At 33.3% G+C, this 21375-nt stretch overlaps 2 protein-coding genes and 1 long non-coding RNA gene across 3 annotated transcripts; 2 read left to right on the forward strand and 1 right to left on the reverse strand.

Moving 5' to 3' along the window:
- The first annotated feature begins 4552 nt into the window (after window positions 1-4552).
- EXL3 (EXORDIUM like 3) lies at window positions 4553-5715 on the forward strand. The gene has a single exon (XM_078970970.1). The coding sequence runs from the start codon at window positions 4602-4604 to the stop codon at window positions 5640-5642; it is 1041 nt and encodes a 346-aa protein (XP_078827096.1). The 5' UTR covers window positions 4553-4601; the 3' UTR covers window positions 5643-5715.
- Window positions 5716-6789: 1074 nt separating this feature from the next.
- LOC145013088 (uncharacterized) lies at window positions 6790-7959 on the forward strand. Its single transcript, XR_013664831.1, has 3 exons — window positions 6790-7287; window positions 7373-7553; window positions 7629-7959. It is a non-coding gene; the product is annotated as an uncharacterized LOC145013088 (long non-coding RNA).
- Window positions 7960-8337: 378 nt separating this feature from the next.
- On the reverse strand, window positions 8338-9687 carry LOC145009382 (putative protein FAR1-RELATED SEQUENCE 10). The gene is made up of 3 exons (XM_078968091.1): window positions 9496-9687; window positions 9166-9414; window positions 8338-9123 (listed from the first exon to the last, which is right to left on the reverse strand). The coding sequence occupies exons 1-3, from the start codon at window positions 9685-9687 to the stop codon at window positions 8338-8340; spliced, it is 1227 nt and encodes a 408-aa protein (XP_078824217.1).
- Window positions 9688-21375: the final 11688 nt, after the last annotated feature.

Consider the following 21375-nt stretch of genomic DNA (forward strand, 5'->3'; position numbering starts at 1 on the left):
TGAAATATGGAAACTAACTTCCATGGAAATGACTAAAACTCATGCATGGCAACAATAAGACCTTCGAGATGATAACTTTTTTGTCTATGGGACTCATATAGAACTAATAGTGGCAACCATAAGCCTAGAAACATATTTGGACCATAAATATCCTTTTTTGGGAAGAAAAAGGTCAAAAACACCATTATCATAGAACTAAGCATACATGAGGAAAGTTGTGAGCTTTTTACCTCAAATGAGTGCTAAATGGTGATGATATCTCAGATCCTTGAGCTCAAGCTACTCAAGTTCTTCTTCACCAACTTATTCTTTCTCCTTCCAAGCTTTAAGCCACTAAAATAGACTTTACAAGATCAAAATCACACAAAGATGAAGAAGGTTAGGTTTACAGGGTTTATGAGTCAAGGTGGTTGGCAAGGAGGCTAGGGTTTGGGATATAATGAGGTATTTATATGGCTTAAACCCTAAAAATTAGGGTTTTGAGTCTGCTCGTGTACGCTGCGCGTACGCGTATCGACCCCCCACATCCAATGTTACGCCAATCTAATGCCCAACATACGTCTTCAAACAACCCAAATATATGACGACCCACTCACTAAGATCCTAACTCAATAATCCAACATTAATCTCATAGTCCAACAATTACTACAAAGAAATTGAATAATTATCATTACCTCAAGTCACGGGTGTTACAATCTTCCTTCTAGAATTGAGATTACTTTGATATAATTTCTTCGCCATAATCATCCTCGTCTACAGTAACAACTAAAGAAGGTAAGACGCGCTCCTTTCTATCTCTATGTGTCGAATTCATTCATAATTCAATTTGTAGAATACAAATATATTCCTATTTATATTCAAATAACATATATTCTTCCACTTTGTCGTATACAAAATTCATGTATTCATGTCTATCTCTTTGTCTCGATATTTATGTATGAATAGGGGAAAATTCGAATATATATTATACGTAATGTTGACTATAATAGCTATCTAATTTTAGTATGTCGTAAAACTTTAATTACGTTTTTCTTTCGATCATGGAATTTTGTAACCCTTCAAGTTACTTCATGGGAGAATTGCATTCTCTGTATCTAGGCCTGCCAAATCAGCTATCATTTTACGAATTTTGAATTATTGATGTAGTAAATTGATAGGAGTTTCCATCTGAAGTGCTATATCATCAATTAGGTCTGCAATCATCTTCCTCTCCTCAGATTTTCATTCAATTTGATATTAGCGGCCTAACTTTCAGAAAAATCACCGCCTCCTCAATTAATATATCTAGATATGATTTTCGATTTTTGGACGCAGGAAACCCTGAGTTTGAACGATCGAAGTGATCTCGTGTATAAATATGTAATTTCTGGTGATTTGAAGTGAAACAGGTTCGTAATTTCATCCTAGATTTTAGGTGCCATTGGGTTTGTAGCAAATCTCAAAATCAATTTGGTTTTAGATTATTATTGATTTTCACTCCCAAACTTAAACCCATAACCTATTGATTGTGTTCATTCGTGTTTGATTCCTAAGATTTTTAGGCATCTTTTGTCTAATTTGTTGCTTTATTTTATAACCTGGTAGTATATCTGGAAATTAGTATTTTGGTTTAATATCTAATTTTTTTGGAAACCCATAAAATTATAATCGTTATATAAATGTCATATAATATTGAACTTATACTTGTTGCAGTTGCTTCGTGCAACATGAGCAAGTGGACTACCAATGTGGTATAAACCAGGTACAACAAGTTTGATTTTGCCTGTACTAGAACTCTGCTTATTGTTTAATTCCTTTTTTTTTATCTTACACGAAACATTAAAGTAAAGTATCGATGATTCAGTTGTCCCAACTTTTGAGATGTCTTGTAAGAATCTATTATATCAAGTTGATGCCTCATTTCAAAAGGAAACGGTGGAACATACAACTACAACTCTATAGAAAATTGAGACCACACATTCTCCTTTGGCAATTGCTTCAAGGGTAAAGAATCATACATATTGACATTTCTTTTTGTTTATTTATTCTAACCATTATTAATATGTTACCCTTTGAAATTTGATATTTTGGTGATTGTCAGGAAGCAATAAATTCAGCATCATCTACGACTCAGACATTAGGTGAGAAATTGTCTGATGGTCAAAGGAAGTTGGTAGCTCTTGCTTTTCCTGGGGTGAGTTCTAATGTTGGCTTTGTATCATGATCTTGGTTGTGTTGTATGCTTGTGCTGCTACTTCAACTTGATTTAGTTAAAGTTATAAGATCATATGATTAGTTACTAAAGTTATATGGTGAAATGAAATCAAGACCAGTGGACATTTCGTGACACATATGACTTGTGGCTATTTCACTAATGGATGAATCAGAAGTTGTTTCCATCTCTAATATGGATGGAAACATGAATATATTTTTTTCCAACTGGATCCATTTCTTGAATCATGAAAGGTAAACACTCCTTTTGTTTTGCCATTATAGTGCATAAAATTTAATCGTAGCTCTACTTTAATCAAACAATGAGTTTGAATGTTTGAAAGTATGCGCTAAACAAGAAAATTTTAAAGTTCGGGGAAAAATATTACTTTTAAGCATAAAATAGTACTTTTAAAAGTATTGATCATTTTATAAAAACAGCTCGCTCCTCATTAATTATGGTATTGTTTTTACTGCCATCTTCATTGCTTTTGCCAATCTTATCGGGAAAACTGGATAAAATAACAACACATTTTTTTATGGTTATGCCCAACATGCATATTCCAATTGTTGATTATGTAGATACATGATGCTTGATTGTGCTATCAAATATCCATGGAATTTCTGGTTAAAGATGTGTTCATTTTTACAAGTAGTTTAATACTTTGTTACTACGCAACAGAGTTGCATGAGCCTTGCCTTTGTGCAGTTTTTGGGCATGTGTTTGATTTTCGGGCTATCAATACGAAATTCTTAATGCTTTAAATTAGAAATGGAAATCACTCTGGTTTTATTTTTATGAATATCTCATGTAAATTTGCTTCCCCTTTAATGATGTAGGAGGTTATGGTACCTTGGTATCCTATGAAATTTATACCTGGTAGTTCCTGGTTTCATGGTTCCATGAAGCAGGATAAAATAGAAATTGAAAGTATTGCATAAGTTAATTCTTAATTCAAATAAGGTTAGGGATTAATGTTTTTTTTCAAATGGTGTAAACCCCAAAAAATTGAATGATCTGGAATTGCAATTATGTTTTCATATCCACACATCATATTTCCCTTAACATGCCATATGGCATTTTTAATGACAATCTACATATTTTGTAAAAAAGATGTATGTATAATGTTATTATGAAGTACATTATATTTTATAACAAATAATAGTAACGTATGTGTCTTCATAATGATTAAGAGCAATATACATATGCCCCTTAACATGCCAATATGACATTTTTCATGACAATCTGTAGATTTTGTAAAAAAGATGTATGTATAATGTTATTATGAAGTACATTATAGTTTATAACAAATAATACCAACATATGTGTCTTCATAACGATTAAGAGCAATATACGTGTCTTTTTAACCTGCAATAACAACCTACTTACCCGTTTGACTAATAAAAGCAACTTACTTTTCTTTTTTCACCAATAATAAAAATATTATTTATCTTTTTGATCAATAATAGAAATATAATTATCCTTTAAACCAAAAAAAAGCAACATACTTTTCTTTTTATCCAATAACAACAATCTAATTATATCTTTATTATATAGGTAGACATGTTTAAGATGTTGACTCTGTTTTTTCTTTATGTGGACTCTGTTTTTTTTCTTTCTCTTGAATCAATATTCATCTTAATCCTTTAATAATTTTACAAAATAAAAGTAGACCTATTTTCTTTATAAATTACAAAGTAAAAGTTAATGACATGCAATTGGTTAATCTAATATGATTAAATAGAAAATACATCCCTTTATAAGACATTTTTAGTAAACCAGTTAACCAAATTTAACACATTGCTTTTGTGTTTTACTATAACAATTAGTTATCAAGCAAAAAATATAATTTAAATAAATTTGATTAAGACTCATAAATTTTGTTGAAATTTCTTTATAAATGACTCATAAATTACATTCCGAATAAATTAAAAGTTTTGTTGCATCTTACTCTGACAAACTGTTAGTCATAACAAATCTAATGTTTATTAAGAGTTTTGTAAATAAATGTTTAATGTTACACTTATATATTTTTTTTCTTAAGTTAATCTGTATACTATACGAGTTTCACATCTAATAGAATAAAAATAAATAAAAATAAAGTTGAATTATTGACTTTATTATCACATAATCTAATAAATATATTTACCAAAAAACTAACTTTTATTTTCAAACTCAAATCCAAACATCCATTATATTCTTTTGCCAAAATAAGAAAAAGGACAATTAATTACTTTCAAAATACAAGGTACTAAGAATGCATTAGACAATTCAATAAGGGAAAACCCGTAGAATTAAAACTCAAGGATAGTAAATTGCAATTTCAGCGCAAAATCTTTTTCTTATATATATACACGTCTCACCATTTTACGATTCGTGCTTCCATCAGCAAATACACTATCTACAAAAAATGAGCCGGTGGTGTGTAACCAATCCCCGTTCACCGGCGCCACCGCTCCTCATCCTCGCCGTCCTCTCTGCATTACTCCTCATTCACCCCTCTATCGCATGGCGTCCATGGCCGCACCATAGAAACAACGCGACGGAGCTCGAATTCGGAGGCTCAAAAAAGTACGAAGGGTCGTCGGAGTTTGTCAAACTCCGGTACCACATGGGGCCCGTTCTCACTGCTAACATAACCGTACACATTATCTGGTACGGAACCTGGCCTAAGGCTCAGAAACGCATTATTCGTGAGTTCATCAACTCCATCTCCGCCACCTCCGCCCAGTCACCGTCGGTTTCCGGTTGGTGGAAAACCGTACAACTCTACACCGACCAAACCGGTTCCAACATCTCGCGAACGGTTCGTCTCGGCGAAGAGAAAAACGACCGGCTACTTTCTCACGGTAAAAAACTCACTCGTCTCTCCGTTCAATCGGTGATAAAAGCTGCCGTGACTGCTAAAACAAAACCCTTGCCGATAAGCCCTAAAAGTGGACTCTACCTGTTACTCACCGCCGATGACGTGTACGTTCAGGATTTCTGCCAGAACGTATGTGGATTCCACTATTTCACATACCCGTCCATCGTAGGGTACACTTTACCCTACGCCTGGATTGGCAACTCCGGGAAGTTCTGTCCCGGTGTCTGTGCATACCCCTTCGCCGTTCCCGACTACATCCCGGGGCTAAAACCGATGAAATCGCCGAACGGAAACGTCGGAATCGACGGGATGATCAGTGTGATAGCTCATGAAATCTCGGAGCTGGCTTCGAACCCATTGATTAATGCTTGGTACGCCGGTCAAGACCCTGTGTTTCCGGTGGAGATAGCCGATCTGTGTGAGGGCATCTATGGTACCGGTGGTGGTGGGTCCTACACAGGACAAATGTTGAACGATAGAGATGGTGCCACGTATAACATGCACGGGATCCGACGGAGATTCTTGGTGCAGTGGGTTTGGAATCATGTGGTAAATTACTGTACTGGCCCGAATGCGCTTGACTGAAAAGCGGACAGTGGCAGTGGGTGTAATATTTTTCCCCAACAACATTTGGGCTGTCTAGTCCTTTTTGCCATAATTTCTGTTTAATTTTTTGGTCTGTTTTTATTAATTTATATATTAAAAGTATTATTAGTGAAGTTAGATAATTAAAAGAGGACGAAAATGGTACAAATAATTTGTCGGTACTTGTGTTTCCCGCCATTAGATATTTCGTCTTTTAAGGGTAAAATAGAGAATACCGATGGGCCTGGATAGATGTGCACTTAGATTTTTTTGAAAAACAAGAAAAAAAAATGAAACGTAAAAATATTAAAAAGATTTATTTAATGAAAACAACTTGAGTAATTATAATATCAAAATTTACTTTTATAATAGTTTTAAAATAAATGAGGCGTTGTATGTATATTTTTTTCGTCAACTTCTTATACGGTTAGATTATAAGATATTTGATGGTTTTAAATTTTATTTTCCCAAGTTTTTAGTAAAGGACTAAAATAGTGTTGTCAGGATTTCATGCTATCATTCAAGTTTTGTTATGAGTTAAGTGAAAAGCTAATTATAAAAGTAATTCATCCCACATATATAAACAAATCTAAGAACTCTTCTCCAGCACACCTGGATTGATTTGTTCTTTGAAGAATGTCAGTTGAGTTGTTTAATAAAAGTTAATATAAATGTTCAAAGTAGATAGCTATTAATGAAATTGATTCATACCAAAACCATTGTAATCGGTTTCGAGATCAATTCAATTTGTTTGCCGAAAATTATGTGGTTAAAAAATACTATTGAAAACAACTATGTAATGGAATTATTTATTTATTTGATGTTTTATTATTATTATTATAGATTATTTACAAAATGGAAGAGTTGTTTTCAAGTTGTAAAACAACAATATAATGCACTTTTATACTTTAAGGTTAATGTCAATGGCAACTAATAGTGTTCATTTTACTTTTTGTGCCTTAATAATAATCATTATATCGTTAAACTTTTAGGTTTTCATTATTACATCAATAAAAAGTGTGTTACATGTATTTTATACATCTATTTGCACGTTTATTTCATGTATTTACATAGCTCTTTGATAGAAGCCAATTTGAGATATCTAATCTCCAAAAAATTAAGATGAAAGAAGATGGACTAAATTAACATAACAATTTCATTAACTTTTCTACTTAATACTCTTTCAGGATTAAAAAAGAAAAACTTTTCTACTTAATATTCATGCCAACGATGATTACCATTATGATTACCATTTATAGGAAAGGAAATAACTTGCCAACTAGAAATAAGGAAATGAATTGAAACGTGGGTGAGCCCTAACTTAAGAAATCTATTTTTATTGGCAAATGGAAAATTAACATGGTCTTCCTCATACAACATGTGTTCAATCGTTGTATGTTCAAGCTTTCTGCTTCAAAACTTGTACGACATAGGCCATGGGGTGGTCTAGAATAGACAAAACTGCAAATTTGGTCCTTGTGGTTTGCCAAAACCTTTGGATGGGGTCCAAATAGTTTCCAGCTTGCACCAAGGGTCCAAAATCAAGGTTTTCATGGGTTTTTAGTCCATTCCGTCATTAACCGTTTGTTTGGAGCCGTTAGTGCCTTCACGTGCCCTCCATGTGAGGGCATTTTGGTTATTTTAGGTACTTATTTTAAATAATATCATATTTCTCCTTTATATACATACTCATACGCAATCCTCTTCTTCTTCTTCATTTTTATTTACAGAGAAGCAGCAAAAAGGGCTTCTTCTTCGTCTCTCAAAGGATTCTTCTTCTTCGTCTCTCGTTTACTTCTACTGCTACGAGATTCAAAAATGGTGCTCTGCTTCTGTGGGAACGTTGCTGTTGTGCGAACCTCATGGACTTCACGAAACCCTGATCGTCGTTTCTATGCATGCCCTAAAATGGTAAGCAAACTCATATTAGGTTATGATATTTCGGTAGTTATGCAATAACTCTTCTACTTTAATGTATTCTTATAGGGATCCAGATGTGCATTTTTGGGGTGGTTCGATCCCCCTATGTGTCAAAGATCAACTGTTATCATACCAGGACTGTTGAGAACAATGAATAGGTATGAGGTTGAAGTGGGCCAGTTGAAGATGTGTTTGCTTGTCTCGTGGGTTTTATTTCTGTTGTTTGTGCTGTTTTGGAAATAGGAATTAGAGGTTAGGACTTTTTTGTTGGTAGTAACCACTTAAAAATGTTGTCTTTTGGTGCTAGAAGGTTTAATTGTGGTTTATATATGTTTTTGTTGGTAGTAACCACTTAAAAGTGTTGTCTTTTGGATCATTGTATATGTAATGCTTTTATGACAATGGGAAGTGTAATGGTTTTATCCTTTTATGAATATGAAATTATAAAGGTTTGATCTTGACATGATATGCAAGTGTAATGGTTTTTCTCTACGTTTGAATATGCAATTGTAATGGTTTTATATGCATACATTAAGTACATTGCCATAACATCTTCATGCTTTGACAGTACAACATAAATAAATAACAAACAACATTACCAAAAGGGGACCATAACAGATAAATGCCAAAACACAATCATTACCAACAAAGGGCATTAAAGTACATTATCAAAAGGGCATCAAAGTACATTATCAAAATGGAACAAAAAAAAGGCAACAAAGTACCAACTAAAGTGCATTAACAAGTCTTGACAAACATAAAAAGTACTTAAACATCAATTCCCATCTTTGGCCTTGCAGGCCCTGGCATTGTGACCCTTTTGCTTACACTTACTACATGTCACAGTCAAAAACTTCCTACTCAGTGATTGAGTTTCATTATCATTTTGACTTTGACTGTTTGCTTGCCTCTTACGTTGCTGGATTTCAATCCTTTCCTCTGTTGTAATCCTTCTTTTCTTTTTTGGCCTGCCTATAGCTTTGTTGTGTGGTGGAGGCACAAGAGTTGTTGGGCAGTCACTCTTAGGCCACATGGCTCTACCTTTGATAGGCTCCACCTTGAAGGAGTACATCTCTTTCCATGTATCAAGCCAATACACCTTATGCACATAGGTGTATAGTTCTCCTACCTTTTCATTGTTGTCTGCCATTTCATTTAGGCTTGCAATAGCATGTTTGCAAGGAATTCCAGTAAGCTCCCACTTTCTACAACTACACTCCCTTTTCTCCATGTCCACCACATGTTGATCATTCCATGGACCTTTAACCTGATACTTTTGTCCCCCATTCCATCGTGCATGATACTTACTAGCTAGTGTTGTGTTTGCTTCCAAAATCCTAGTACCAGTTGGAGTTAATGGACCTTGACACTTGTTTAACACCTTCATCACATTGCATACTCTCTTCATAAGGTACTCTCTGATGAACTCCAAACAACTGATAATGGGTTTATCTCTCCCTTTTACAAGTTTGCTATTTAACACTTCACAAAGGTTATTCAATAACATGTCTGAAACTGCCCTTCCTAATAGTTTATTAACAAAACAACAGTTAATGTATATCTATACTACAATAGAAAATAAGACAACAAATTGAGAAAATACCTGAAAAATGACTTCTACCCAATGATGTGGAGGGATTTTCAAGAGCCATTGATATGCTTCTATGTCATAATTCCTTAGCTCTACCATTACAGCTTCAAACTTTGGTATGGTGGTGGCTGTAGCACACCTCCAAAAATACTCCTTGTACTCTGTAGTCTTAAATAACTTCCTCATGTTTTGGTATATGTGTCTAATACAGAACCTGTGTTCTGCATTAGGGAACAATTGTTCTATGGCTGGTAGAAGACCCTGTTGTCACCAAAACAAAATAAGAAATTAGCATTAGTTTGTAATGAAACTAGTATGCAATATTAAATGTAACTATAGTACCTTCTGTCTATCACTGATAAAGGTGAAGTTGGAATTTGAATACAAGTCAAGATCTTCTGCAAGACACTGAAGAAACCATTTCCAACTTGAAGTGTTTTCACTTTCAGCAACAACATATGCCAATGGGTAGGTTCCATTATTGGAATCAACACCAATTGCACTTAGTATTTGACCTGGGAAAGGTCCCTTCATGAAGGCTCCATCTAAGCCTAAAAATTCTCTCAAACCTGCCTTAAAACCTTTCTTCAAAGGACCTAAACACACGTATATCCTTCTGAATTGCCTGGTTGAGGATGAAACCACAGGTTCTGAAACCACATCAATCTTTACAGTTGTACCTTCATTTGTCTTTTGTAGCTCTAGTACATAGTCTCTCAAAGCTTCATATTGCTTTACTTAATCCCCTGCAACATTTTTGGTGGCTAATGCTTTTGCCCTAAATGCTTTTTCTTCTGAAATACTAACTCCATAAGTTGATTGGAGTTGCTCTTGTAGGGCACGAACAGGCAGTCCAGGATTAGCTTCAATCTGATCCATAACACGTTTAGAAAGAAATGTTGTTGTGCAAGATCTAATTTTTTGTGTTTGGAGGCAGATGTGTTTCTGATTATAGGTCTTAATAAACCAATAGTCCTGTTCACTTGACCTAGATGCATGAAGTTTCCATGTGCATTTAACTTTATCTGAGTTTACATCTTTACCCTTTACCTTTTTCCCAGAGGTAGGTCCACCTACCCCATTTGCATTTAAAACTACAGTTCCATCACAAACAGTTGTTAATCTACTCTTGTCGTTTTTTGTGAATGAGATATTCCTCCTTGTCTCTAAAGCATGCAGGTCAATTTTATCTTTCAATTCTTTCTTGGCTTTATATTTCTGCCCAATATGAAAAGCTACCTTGTGCACCTCACCAGCAGAACATAAGGTTTGTTTCCCCAGCTCTTTGATCATTTCTCTTCTTTTCCTTTTGTCCCATGAGTCATCACTTAGTGAATCCCACTCGTCATTGTCAATTACCTCCAAATCATCTTCTTCATCACTATCTTCATTTCTTTGACCACCCATTCTTTGACATCCATTGAACTCTGCTTCTGTATCAATATTTAGATTAAAATCCTCCATGTCAACGTCAACATCTTCAATTATGTTGTCCTCATCAATCATAAAGTCACTATCTTCATCTTCACTGTTTTGATTCTCAAACTCAATGTCATCAGGCTCCTCTTGTCTCCACTCATCATTGAAAGGAATATTATCTTGGCCTTCAAACCCATTAAATGGGATGCTATCTTGGTCTTCAAACCCTTCAAAAGGTTGAAAGTTTGTCATTAACTCATCATCTATGTTGATGTTAGTTGAAAATTCATTGACTCCTTGAGGATCATTATCCATGACAACTCTATACCCCTCATCTGCAAATCCTTCTACACCCTCACCATTGGATTTGTTCACATCAAGTTCTTCATTCACATCAATCTCTTTGTTTAACTCTTTTTCTGCATCAACTACAACAAATTCATCAACAAATCCTTCTACACCCTTACCCTTGTCAACTTCACCACTTTCCATTGTTTTTTCAGCACCTTCCCAATCCAAGTTAAGCTTTCTACTACAAGACGATGCCCCTTTACTATGTTTCCAACCTTTACACCTACTAAATTCAGGTGTTGATGATTTGTACAAGGTTAATGCTAACCCTAAATCACCCTCACCAACATCAATTTGGATTGGAGTTACCACTTCATGAGCAACTACAGGTGATGAGGGTCTAATGGAATCCAGCTTCTCCATGTCTTCTATTATAACCCTTCTTGGACCAGTTGGGGACATAAAATATGTAAGCAAGTTCGTTTGACCATGCTCTGTGTTCACTTTAATCATTTTGTTATTATGGGTAACATACCGTGAGAGATTACGCACATCATCATCGTTACCTAATGCTCGGAGTCCAAAGTCAAATCCTTCATTAGGTAAACGGAAATGGTAATACATGATTTCAGTACCATCATACCCTAATTCTCTCATCATCAAGTCTAGTTCATGAATAGAAAATTCATCAATGTCGACAACATCAAAGTACCTTACTTGGACATTAATATACCTGATATTTGGAAACTTTGTGAAACTCCCTCCGTGATGAAGTTCAATAGAGAATATGTTGGGGTACCCATCTTCAAAACAGAAAGAGACGATTGTTAGTTAGAGTTTTTCAAGGTTTGAAGCTTGATCATAAAATACAGAGTTTTTCTAAGTTTGAATCTTACCATAAACTTCTTGAACGTTGACAATCTCTCCAACATTTCTAAGTCCCCACATTTTCAAAAGCATGAACACAATCCAATTTTCAGACGATCGTTAGGGTTTTTGTGTTTGAATCAAGAGGTATGAGTAGAAGACGAAGGAGTGAGTACAGTCTGCAATCTTGTTAATTGAAGTGGCGGCAACGGAGGCTAGGACCTAAAATGACCAAAATGCCCTCACATGGAGGGCACGTGAAGGCACTAACGGCTCCAAACAAACGGTCAATGGCGGAATGGACTAAAAACCCATGAAAACCTTGATTTTGGACCTATGGTGCAAGCTGGAAACTATTTGGACCCCATCCAAAGGTTTTGGCAGACCACAAGGACCAAATTTGCAGTTTTGTCTCTAGAATACCATCTTAGACACGTATCAATTCCCCCATCCTTTAAATGGACCTTGTCCTCAAGGTCCTGCATACAGGTGCATACAACAACAGGAGCGGGAAACTGTGGATTGAACGGTTGAAATGTGACGAGTTGAAATTGCCTGGATGTTACTTTCGACGGCGGCAGTTACGGTAACGGTGGAAATGTGACGAGTCGAAATTGCCTGGATGTTGACATGGGCAATTGCAATGGTTTTTTAGGCAGATGTGGCCGTTAGGGATAAGCATCGGAACTGTGTACCCGCTTTTGGAATCGGAACCGCCTCGGAACTGCTGGTTCTGGAACTAGAACTGCCTTATGCGGTTCCGGTTCCGATTCCTAAAGTTATGGAACCGCCTTAAGCGGTTCTGGTTCCAATTCTTATTTTTTTCGGAACCGCTACTCGATGGGTACCCGCCGAAACCGGTTTATATATATATATATATATATATATATATATATATATATATATATATATATATATATATATATATATATATATAAGTGTTTCATATAAATATATGTGTGTTACTTACACCGGTTTAGAATATATTGGTCTCATTCTGTCCCTTTTTGGTCTGAATTGATTCGATTTGGATCGAACTAAGTTGCGGTTTTATCGATAAAAGTTAACAGAGTTAATGTAGCCGGGTTACTCGCTTCCGGAACTGGAACCGCCAGTTCCGGGACTGGTTCCAAAAATTTAAGAACCGCCTAGAACGGTTCCGGTTCTGGTTCTAACTTTCTAGGAACCGCCGGTTCTGGTTTCGGTTCTCGCCAAATGAGGCGGGTACCCGCCTATGCTCATCCCTAGTGGTTGTGGCAGTGGCGGTGTGGATAACGTTGTTGTTGGTAATTGTGGTGGCAACGACATTCGTTGTTGATTATGTGGTGGAAGCGGAGGCGGAGGCGACATAATTTTGGCCATGGTTTCGGTTTGAATTCAGATCATAAGGGTGTTGATGGTGGTCATTTGTGTGATAACTGCATCAAGACGGTGGAAATAGCAATGAGTGTGGAGAGTTTCTCGTGGATAGTTGGCGGTGTGTTATCGGTTAACAGATCTTCGCGGGGAGGCATGATGAATAAGAATGAAGGCACCACTCATAGAAGCCAATTTGAGATTGTTAATCTCCCAATAATTAAGATGAAAAAGATAGACTAAAATAACATAATAATTTCATTAATTTTTTTTTTTTTGCTTAATATCCATGCCAACGATGATTACTATTTATAGGAAATGAAATAACTTGCTAACTAGAAATAAGGAAACATGCATACTGAACTGAAATGTGGGTGAGCCCTAACTTGAGAAAACTACTTCTTTTTGCAAATGGAAATTTGACTTGGTCGTCCACATGCAACGTGTGTTCAAGCTTTCTGCTTCAAGACTTGTACGGGTCAGGCCATGGGGGTGGTCTAGAATACCATCTTAGATACGTATCACTCTTCAATTATAGATTAATGCATATTACTCGTTTTACAATAAACTTTATGAATTGTGATGAGCACGTTGGCTTCTACGTTTTTTTTATGGAATTTCAAGTGCATTTGAAGATTAGAACTTATCAAGGATAATGTAAGGAAACTTGAGTAAAATTATTGAATTTTTAGATGCAAAACGAATAATTTGGCTTCAAAAGGACATTAGACTATGCGTGCCGTATGCTATTTGTAAATGCAAAACACAAGAGCCATGGGTTTCAAGGAAGGCTATTGGGTTCCCATGAGTCGTGTGCTTTGACAATAGACAAATTCATGCATCGTAACTTTTTAGACATTCCAATTTAGGCATTATACTTATGAAAATACTCAAGCCATGTGCTTTTACATTAAATTCACCCAAGGTGAATTTGAGTGAGGAAACTGGAGAATAATCGACCTAGGAACAAAGATTCTTGATCAAGGGTTGAGGGAATTGAAGGATCAAATAGAGGAGAAGATAAGAAATCATCAAGAATGAAGTTCATGGGTTCTTGATATTGTGTACTACTTTAAATGGGAGTGTGGTGGTAGCGGAGTATATGGTCTAGTAGTGTACATGTTCTTGCTCTTAGATTATCCTCATTCACAACCCATTCTAACTCAGTCATATATTAAAAAATTAATTTCTCTCTCTTCATCATCCACAACTCAATTAAACTCAATCTTTTATTCCCATTAGCAATCCAACCCAATCCAAATCTATATTAAAAAAATATTTAAAGAAAAAAATATCGATATTGGTATCATATCGTAGAGAAAAATTAATTACGTATTTTGATATATTTTATTTATTTTTTATTCAAAATAAAAAGCAATTACTAACAAAATTAGTTTTAATTACAATAGTAATTTAACTCCACCACTAAAGTAATATTATTAAAAAGAGGTAAGCTATGGCGATATTGGGTTGTGTACGCGACCCATATCACTAAATATTATTTAGTTTTGATTTTCTTTTAATTTATGGATGGATGGTGAGACCGAAAGGGTAGTCTTATAGCACAAGTGTACATTAGATTCTTGGATTAATTGTGTCTTTTCATTGATGATTAACATTATATGTATAAGTAGATTAATATATGAGATCCTAACCAACTTTTTAAATAATGAAAAGTGAGAACTATAACATTTTGATCATTTTCAAGACCTTGTTAAGTGATGTCTATAATAGCACCAACGATAGTGTATGTAATTGGTTTTCAAATAATATGTTGTGCAAATAGTCAAGTAGTTAGTAGTAGGTATTGCCTTACATTAAAATATTGGTAAACTAATAAAAAAGAACACGTTTAGCTGAACGTAATAGAGACATTTTTATAATGCTATTACTATGTATATATGAAAATACATGGTCATTTTATGATTTTATTCCTTAGTCTTGTTTGAAGTTAATTATCATAAAAACTCAGACTTAAATAAATATTGCATTGTAAGATTAAAATATCAAAATAAATTTGTTTAGTCTTTTTATGGTTTTAAATGTTCGTTTTTCTGTTTCTTTTGAAATTTTCACATTTTAAACATAAAAATCACATAGATGACTATAAATGGTGATTAAAAAAGAAAAATAAAAGTACAGAGGAGTGTGGGTTATTGTTTTAGTTTGTTATTTATTAGGTAAAAAGAATAGATGCTTTTTAGGCGCCGATTTGCTGCTTTTCCGCCACCTTTGTTTTGGATTAGACGCTTTTTCAATTTCATCTCGATACCATATTATTTTTTCTTTGGCCAATATCATATGTTTTTTTATTTGTCTTACACCATCTAACACTGGAGCAATATTTTTGATCTTTTAGTTATATTTCTTTAGTTAAATAATTACTTTTATTATAGTAGAATTTATACTTTATTTATAGAAAAATATATAATATGTTTTTATTGATTAGTCAATTCTAAAATATATCAGATACAATTATTTATCACAGGACATACGAAATATATAATATTTCGTTCTATCCCCTTTTCTCCTATAATTCCGCCCGTGAATTGGCGTACTTGACTGGTCCCCAAAATATTTCGGTGGTTCTCAATCTAATTTAACTTTAATGCTTGATTGATAGTTTATTTTTAATTTATTTACTTTTTATAACCATTTTTTTAATTGTTATATTTGGGTTTTAGCGGGTTAATATATATTATGGGTGTGTTTGATACCGAACTTTTGGAAGCGTTTGGGAGTTTCTAACTTTTAAATTTTGACAAACCGTTCTAATTTAAACAAAAAGTTTTATTTGGTAGTATAAGCGTTTAACTTTTAGTTTAAATAAAATGCTCCAAATTTAAAAACTACTTCATATAGCGTTTAACAAAACGTTACTGAGCTTTTGAAATCAATTTCCATAATTACCCTTAAAAGTATATTTATATATTTATTTATTTTTAATCAATTGTCTTTTTATGTAATTTTATATATTTCAAAAGGGAAGTAATTCGTCCACAACATTTTTTTACCGTACACAATAATTTATGCATTATAGAGTTGTACAGTACAACGTTTTAAAGCATCAATTGTTGTATATGGAGAAAAATTGTTGTGTACAAATTATCTTCCATTTCAAAAGCTTCCAGATACTTTTGCCAAACACTTATATAACAAATAAAAGTTATAACTTTCCGCTATCAACTACCCGTTATACGCTTCCAGCTAACAACTATTTTTTCCAAAACGTCGTATATATTTGTTTCATTTACATACATTTCGATTGGATAAACTCTATTTTTATTTAAAATTATACCCAACAATGATAACATTAAATCAAGGCATGTTACTTAATGCCGCGATAAATGAACCAATAGTGTTCTGAAGAGTACATCAGTTAATATGCAATTGTGCTTACATTAACTCTATTTAGCTCATTCGTACTTTTGGATGTTAGATATCAATTAAGATGTTTATTCTTTGTTACATGATGACATTGATTTACCTTCATCAAAAATTTTATTTCGTTTCTAATAAAAATATTTGAAATAAAACATTTTCTGCTATATGTTGTAATCAAGTGAATAAACACATCACAAACAAATATATTTTATACAAAATATATTAAAGGATTATAGAATGTATTTAAAGTGAAAATTTAGATAAAATATTTTTTTGTACGGCAGATAAAATAATTAATGGGAGGTTTTAGAACCTCAATTTGACCATTTTTGTCATCATTATAAGATAAGAAAGCTGTCAACTAATATTCCAATTTGACTTAATTTCCACTTTTCATTAAAAGATTACATATGCCATTAAAGTAACATCTTCCTTTGTCGTATTTTATCGAAAATGACATACTTAATATTAAAGTAAAATATTTCTTTATTGTATCTTATATGATATTAGTTGTAGATCAACTTCTATAAATAGATACAAAAGCAATCAATGGAAACCATAATATAAAATGCTATTGGTCATAGGACATAGGGCGATTTAATTGAAAATGACTCATAATTGTTGCAAGGATTCAAAAAAAAAAAAAAAAAAAAAAAAAGTGAAATAAATAAAAAATCGAGAAGAGTGTCAAAATCAAAATTCGATCAATTAAGGAGCATGAAAAGTGAAATATCCTAAACCAATCAAGCTCTCGTTAAGCCTAGACCATGGTTTAAAAAATGGTATTTAAAAGAATGATGGCATAAATGTGAAAGGGAAAGGAAAGACTATACAAATTTTAAAAAGATAGAATTTCATGCAAAAAAAAGGTCCGTTTTAATCATTTTTTAAAAATTAAGTTGTGCTTTCTCTGTTAAGCATTTATTGAATTAAGTTATGTCTTAATAAAAACACAACGATTTAAAAGCTAGTTTGATCTCTAATATGTGTTGCTAATTTATAGAGAAACTTAAAAGAGCAAATCATTGTACACAAGAGACCACTCTAGCTATATGTATCTACTTGTAGGTACCTAACCTAACTGGCCAACAGTCCATGTGCTTAAGTAATTCAGACCCCCACCCCTGCTTCTGGACCACTGAATCAATACATAATCATCCAATCCCAAAAGGCCAAAACCATAAATGGATGACAAAGAAAGATTGTTGTAAAGTTGTTGCAAATTGACTTCTTTTTGGAACAAAGGTGTTGGTGAATGGGCTTGGGGATGCACTGGTGCCATCACAATGGAAGTTGAGATAGGGTGCACCGACCAAATGTATACAAAATGATGTCAAGTATATGAAAAGAGAGATAAGCACACATACAAGACAAACAAACGTGGTGCAACACCCAATTGAGTTGTGACTAGAGGTAAATGAGTATTTATAATGTGTACATACAATACGGAATGGAATTTGATGTGTTTAATTGTAAAGAATAATGGGTATTGACAGATTTTTAATAGTTGTTTAAGTTTTGTTTGGAAAACTAGTCGAAAAGTTAGCTATAAGCCAAAGAAAATACCTTTTGTCTTACAAATTAATCAAGTAATAGTGTTTGATAAAAATTAGTTGATAAGTTAGATGACAAATGTAAATTGACATAAAAAAACACGAGCAAAAACCTTAAACATTTACCAAAATAGTCAAAAATTAAGGAAATAACCTAAATAGCTAAAGAAACCGTATATGACATGTCCTGCCCGTAATTTCACGATTCATCTATGATTTCATGGCTATCCAATGTGTTTAAACCCTTAAAAAACAAATTTAGCCTTATTTTCACTTTTTGAGTCTCAATGAATTCTTTCCAATGGTTAAAACCGGATTGCCTTTAATAATATTGTAAATGATCTGATTTTTAGTTATTTTGTTTGCATTTTATAAGGTAATTTTTAAAATATAATTGTTTTTAAAACACATTGTAGTTAATGCTTTAAGAACTTGTATTTTATGCATTAAAACTTGTATTGGTTGAGAGGAAAACACAAATGACTTGTCTATCTACGATTATACAAGACTTAATGTACGATTTGTGCAATAATGACTTGTATAATTTGTGCACAAATGACTTGTCTATCTTCTTAAATATTCTTTTAAAGCTAAAAATACTTGTGCCTTATGCTTTAAAATATTGTACGATAACACATTGAACAAAAAAAATCATAAATGACTTTCTTATATGCAATTGTATAAGTCTTTAATGCACATTTCCGTGTATTAAAAAATCATACAAACGTGATGGAAGATTTCTTTTCTTCATAAAAAAATCAATGATAAAATTATAGTTTTCAGAAAAGAAAATCACAGATGGGAATGCCATTTTTGCAAATGCCAAAATAATATATTTTTTACAGCAAATATGAAATTGTAGATGGGCCCTTGAAATTGCAGGCCATTTGGTTAAATCGCAGACAAAGAGGTGTCACAGACGTTTTCTTTACTATGTGGATCATTTTCTTATTCTTTTGTATTTTTTGAGAAATGATTAATGATTTTAGTTAAATATGTCTTTTTCTCAAAAACATTAAAATATATAATTAAAAATTCAATGTTATTATTTTTATAAATGAAAAAAAAAACGTTATAGCAAAGATGAAATTGTAGATGGATCTTAAAAAATATATAGGATTTCAAAAATTATGCTTAAAGAAAAAGTTTATGCTTCAAGAAAAAGTTTTGTTTGGATGTTTGAACTTAAAGTTTTTAATTTAAACAAAAACTTTAAATTCAAAAACTACTTTAAATAGTTTCTTAGATCTTTCATAATTTATGTCATTTGTATATCTTTCAAAACCTTATAACTATTTTTTTCAAAATATGCAAGTAAACCACCAGCTGCTAATTTTGTCTAACATATGCAAAAGATGTAAAATAAGCCCTTGAAGTTATTGTTGTTGTTGTTTACATTCAATCTTTATGACCAACTACTACAAGTTAAGTTTTCAATTTGGTTCTTGATGTTTTTTTTTTTCAAAATAAGTCTCTGTTGTTTTTGTATATATTCAATCCTTAAGATGTGTTTCTTCAGAGTTTGTTCACGTGTCATCTTATGTTGGACAATAATTAATGACATATTCTCATATGTGGCTCGTCTAAACACTGGTATCATGTGTTACATGTCATGGGTTTGGTATATCATTGCATTATTGATATTTGTAATTATGATAGTACAATACGAACTATATTTAATACCAATACAAATTTTATTCAATAGCAATATCAACTACATTACATCAGGAGAAGAAATACATTAGTCATAATGATTTCAATTGTTGGAGATAGTGTTAACATTAATTACAATTGGTTATACTATTAATAATAATAGCAATCATTTTGTGTTACACACGAACTCATCTTTAAAATTTTGGGTTAATTTGAAAAAAATAATAAAAAAAAACTCATTTCCAGGAAAATGGTCAAAATTGACATTCCACTTATTTAGGGAAGACTCTAAACTTTTTTTATGGTGTTGTTTTGTCTTGGAAGTCCTAATTCGAGTTGGGAGAAAGCAATCACAAAAAATCTCATTGTTTGCTATGGAGTCAAATGAAATTGAAACCAAATACATCTTCTTCTTGGAGAAAACTAGGGCACCATCGTTATTTGACCGGTTCGTGAAATAGGTTATTAATATGAGTGAGGGAATACGTAGGATGTCATGTGAGCAAAACCTAAATAAAACATGTCATAAGGACTAAATGTGTACACAAACAACAAGGATTTATTTTGCAACAAAAAAAATCAAAGACTAAATGTGTATGGATTGAGAACTTAACCTGGAGCAACCATGTTTGTTATAACTTGGAGTAGTAGGTCATAAAGACCGAATATATACAAAACAATAAGTTAAATGACTTATTTTACAAGGAAAAAAAAACAATTCGGACTATCGTATACAAATCAAAAACTACGTTACTTTTATAGATCATTTTCCCAAAAAAAAAAATGAATTACTTTGTAGTTGTTTGGACAAATTTGCGGGCCACGTTTTGAAGCAAATGGCTAGAGGTGACCAAAAAAACCGGTTCACAAACCGAACCGGTCAGTGAACCGGAAACCGGTTTACCTCCGAACCGGTTCAGGCATGAACCGAACCCCCGAAGAACCGAACCTCCAGACCGAACCAATTCGCTATTTTGACCGTGTGATCCGGTTTCGAACCGGTTTTTTGAGAACCGGTTTTTTGAACCAGTTTTTTGATCCGGTTTTGAACCGGTTTTTTGCATCGAACCGGTTTTGAACCATTCCTATTTTCCACTTATTAGCCCAAAAAAAAAAATTAGAAAACCTTATTTGCGTCGAACCGGTTTTGAACCAGTTTTTTACCGATTTTCTGAACCGGTTTTCGTTGAGCCGGTTTCTAATAAACCGAACCGGTTTACATATGTTCGGATATTTTTTGGTGTGAACCGGTTTGGAACCGAACCGGTTTTGGTGTGAACCGGTTTTGACTACTTGGACTTGAACCGAACCGGTTTTCTGAACCGGTCCGGTTCATAAAAAAAAACCGGTTTTTGCATGCCTACAAATGGCTATGTTTGTTTCAAGGGCTGGTTAGGCCCAATTTATTTGAGTTTAGGTTAAAAAACCGACTTTAATGCTAGCTATTAATTTAAAAAAAAAAATGTATTATAAAATTTTAAGTTCTTTCATTCTATATGTTATATTTTGGGCTAGGCGTTGGATGAGTAACCAACTATCAATGTCACTTTTTTATTATATGCATTGAACAAGTTTTGTAGCATATCAAGTCACTAAGCCTACTTTTCTAGTTTGAATTATACCAATATGACAGATGATCATTTATCCAAAACGAAATTGACTCGATATATGTTTGAATCTCACATGCTTCAAGCTCCGA

The sequence above is a fragment of the Lactuca saligna genome, chromosome 8, assembly GCF_052625555.1.
Source record: "Lactuca saligna cultivar CGN05327 chromosome 8, ASM5262555v1, whole genome shotgun sequence".
NCBI lineage: Eukaryota > Viridiplantae > Streptophyta > Magnoliopsida > Asterales > Asteraceae > Lactuca > Lactuca saligna.

Bases quoted from the DNA above. Each gene is read 5' to 3' on its own strand.
- EXL3 (XM_078970970.1), top strand. From the start codon at position 4,602: ATGAGCCGGTGGTGTGTAACCAATCCCCGTTCACCGGCGCCACCGCTC.
- LOC145009382 (XM_078968091.1), bottom strand. From the start codon at position 9,687: ATGAAGGGACCTTTCCCAGGTCAAATACTAAGTGCAATTGGTGTTGAT. The intron at 9,415-9,495 runs GTACTATAGTTA...TGGTGACAACAG, and splicing joins TTATCAGTGATAGACAGAAG to GGTCTTCTACCAGCCATAGA. The intron at 9,124-9,165 runs GTATTTTCTCAA...ATTGTAGTATAG, and splicing joins GGGTAGAAGTCATTTTTCAG to ATATACATTAACTGTTGTTT.